This window comes from Polistes canadensis, unplaced genomic scaffold (genome assembly GCF_001313835.1).
Source record: "Polistes canadensis isolate GaletaPanama2010 unplaced genomic scaffold, ASM131383v1 scaffold_198, whole genome shotgun sequence".
In the NCBI taxonomy this organism is placed as follows: domain Eukaryota; kingdom Metazoa; phylum Arthropoda; class Insecta; order Hymenoptera; family Vespidae; genus Polistes; species Polistes canadensis.
Genome location: NW_014569745.1, coordinates 125,105 through 127,758, shown reverse-complemented (window position 1 = coordinate 127,758; position 2,654 = coordinate 125,105). Strand labels below are relative to the sequence as shown.

Sequence of the window (2,654 nt, the reverse complement as noted above, 5' to 3'; positions counted from 1 at the left end):
TTTTTTTTTTTTTTTTTTTATATAACTTCTTCTCGCTTCTCCATTACCATCTTTTCTTTTTCACAACCTCCTCGCGAAACTTTCTCATTATCTGTATGAGAATGCACTAAGCTCCAGAAGCGTCCAATTAAATTGCACCTTTTTTTCTTTTATCTTCTCGGATAAATAAACGAGACAGAGATATATACGGTGAAAGGGATAGATATAGATAAAGAGAGAAAGTGAGATGAGCTTTCTGATGTCTATCAATAAAAACTACTCGTATTAATATATTCCTTCTTTTTTTTCATCTCTCAACCGTCCGCACAAAAAATTTGATAATTTATGCACTTTCAAATTATAAAAGATCGTATTTAATTCACCTATACTAAATTATATTTTATGTTAATAGAATTTTATTTTAAGTTTATTCAAATATACAAGTATCGTAATATTATTAAATCACCTAAATGAAAATCATAATTAGATCATAATATAATTATATCACTTAGATGTAAAACATGTTTTTATTGTAAGATTTTATGATCGTTCGAATACAAGAAGATCATAGTGTAATTATTAGATGATTAAATATAAAGATAAATGTAAGATAAATATAAGATAATAGAGATTAATGATATAGAACTTACCCGTCGATTAGGGGAACCTCCCTGAGTATTTTTCGTGCAGTTGCAAGCCGATCTACAGTGTGAGCTGCGAGTAGGATCCTCGTCAGGAGCTGACCCAGAACCATCACGCCCACCACCATCCTCATCCTCCTCCTCGCTGGACCCACAGTCCGTCCTTATTAAAGTCCTCATGCCATCACCGTCGACTTACCAACTCCTCCTCCTCCTCCTGCTCCCCCCTCTCCCTCTCCCTTCCTTTCCCACTTCCCCTTCTTCTTCCTCTTCCTCTTCCAGGATTCGTATACAAATTTTATGATCCACCTTACGTGTTACACTTTCAATTAATCACTGATTATAATATTAATCATTCAGCTGTGACGTATATTTGTTTCTTTTTACACTTTGTTTATTAATTTAAAAATATATTTCTAAAGAAACAAACAAATCACAGATATATAAGATTTACGAATGTAAAAACTAAACGAATGTCCTTATTATTAGATTTGAAAACACTCATTTTATTTTATTCAGTTGTGTTTTATTGATTTGTTAAATATTTAAATAATATTAAAACAACAAATCACATATCATGAAATTATTTTCAAAGAAACGTATTAATGTTGTTATTTTGAAAACACTTTATCGAACGTATCGAATAAACTTCCTTTACGATTATTCTTTTATTTTCAAAGCAGTTTGAAGATAACAAGATTCAAAGATCAACGTTGGCCCATTATTCTGGTGTCCTCTTTATCTTCTAGGCATTCGTCTTCCCCACGTATATCCACAAACGTTTTCCTCGATTTCTCACTTCCAACACCCACAGGACTACTTTTTCTACCGTCACGCTTGATTCGTCGATGTACTTTCCCGTAACTTCTTCCTTCCTTTCCTTTTTTTTTTCTTTATTTTTATCCCTCGAGTCACCCTCAAAAAGGATTAACCTTAGAAAATCATCCTTCCCTTCCCAATTCCTGTTCCTCTTCTTATTCTTATTCTTTGTCGACACTTACCCTTTATCTTTATCTTTATCTTTTTTCCTTTTTAACTTCTTTTATCTTTTTTCTATCTGTTCTTGGAATTCCCCTATCGAAGTTTGCTTCGAAAGATTTATTTCGATACCACGATCCAATATCTTCGTTCCTCTCCAAACCAAAGGACCCGTTATCTCGCGGTCCACTTTCAAGGATTATTCTACTCCTCGCATATCCTACTCCATCTCATCTTTATCTTTCCCGTTTTTCTTTACCCTTTCGAATGCACAATTCGAAGATTCGTGAAGAGACTGAAAGGAATCCTTAATTTGCATCTTCTTATAGAATCTCAAAAGAAGATCGTCCTTAAAACCTATTGGATTTTATACTTTTCTTTCTCTTTTTATTTTTTATATATATATGTAAATACACACATATGTAAATTTGATGGAAACTTTATTACTGGGAAAATTAAAAAATCTTTCGAATAAATCGATACGATTTTCTGCCAAATTGTTGTTATCTTCATTCTGTTCACTTCATCATCATCAACATCAACATTATCTTCATCTTCCTTTTCTTCTTTTTATTATTTTTGCTTTATTACAGATATGAATAATTATAAGCTTTCGAAAAATGTCACGAGCAAAGATAACAAATCTTCTTTATTATTCTTCCATTTTCTCAGAACGTGTCGGTTCTCTCGTACCAACTTTTTCACGACGTTTAATATTCCATATCATTTTCGGTATCCGTTGATTGTCAATTCGCGACCGGAAATCGATCGTTTAATCGTAAGTACATTTACGTATACATATATTAGTAGAAATTCTGCACTAGATTATTCGCGATTAATTACGTACAGGAAAATTAGGCGACAATGTTATTCGGTGACTTTTTTTTCCGGGACGTCAATGCTTAAATAGATTACTTTTTTTATCCCCTGTTAACACACAACAACAACAAAAGAAATCACAATTTTTCCCATATCAATTCAACATTTTTAACATGTTAAATTTACGAAATATAAAAATAAGAAAAAATAACAACAAAAATAATACAAGGAAAACAT

The 2,654-nt window shown here is 31.9% G+C and overlaps 1 protein-coding gene across 1 annotated transcript in view; it reads right to left on the bottom strand.

Moving 5' to 3' along the window:
• The window catches only part of LOC106789716 (dipeptidase 1), a 94,086-nt gene that overhangs the window by 85,847 nt on the left and 5,585 nt on the right, over positions 1 to 2,654 (bottom strand). The window contains exon 2 of the mRNA XM_014754174.1: positions 630 to 2,525. Within this exon, the coding sequence (XP_014609660.1) occupies positions 630 to 754 (125 nt within the window). The 5' untranslated portion in view covers positions 755 to 2,525. The remainder of the gene's footprint in view (positions 1 to 629; positions 2,526 to 2,654) is intronic.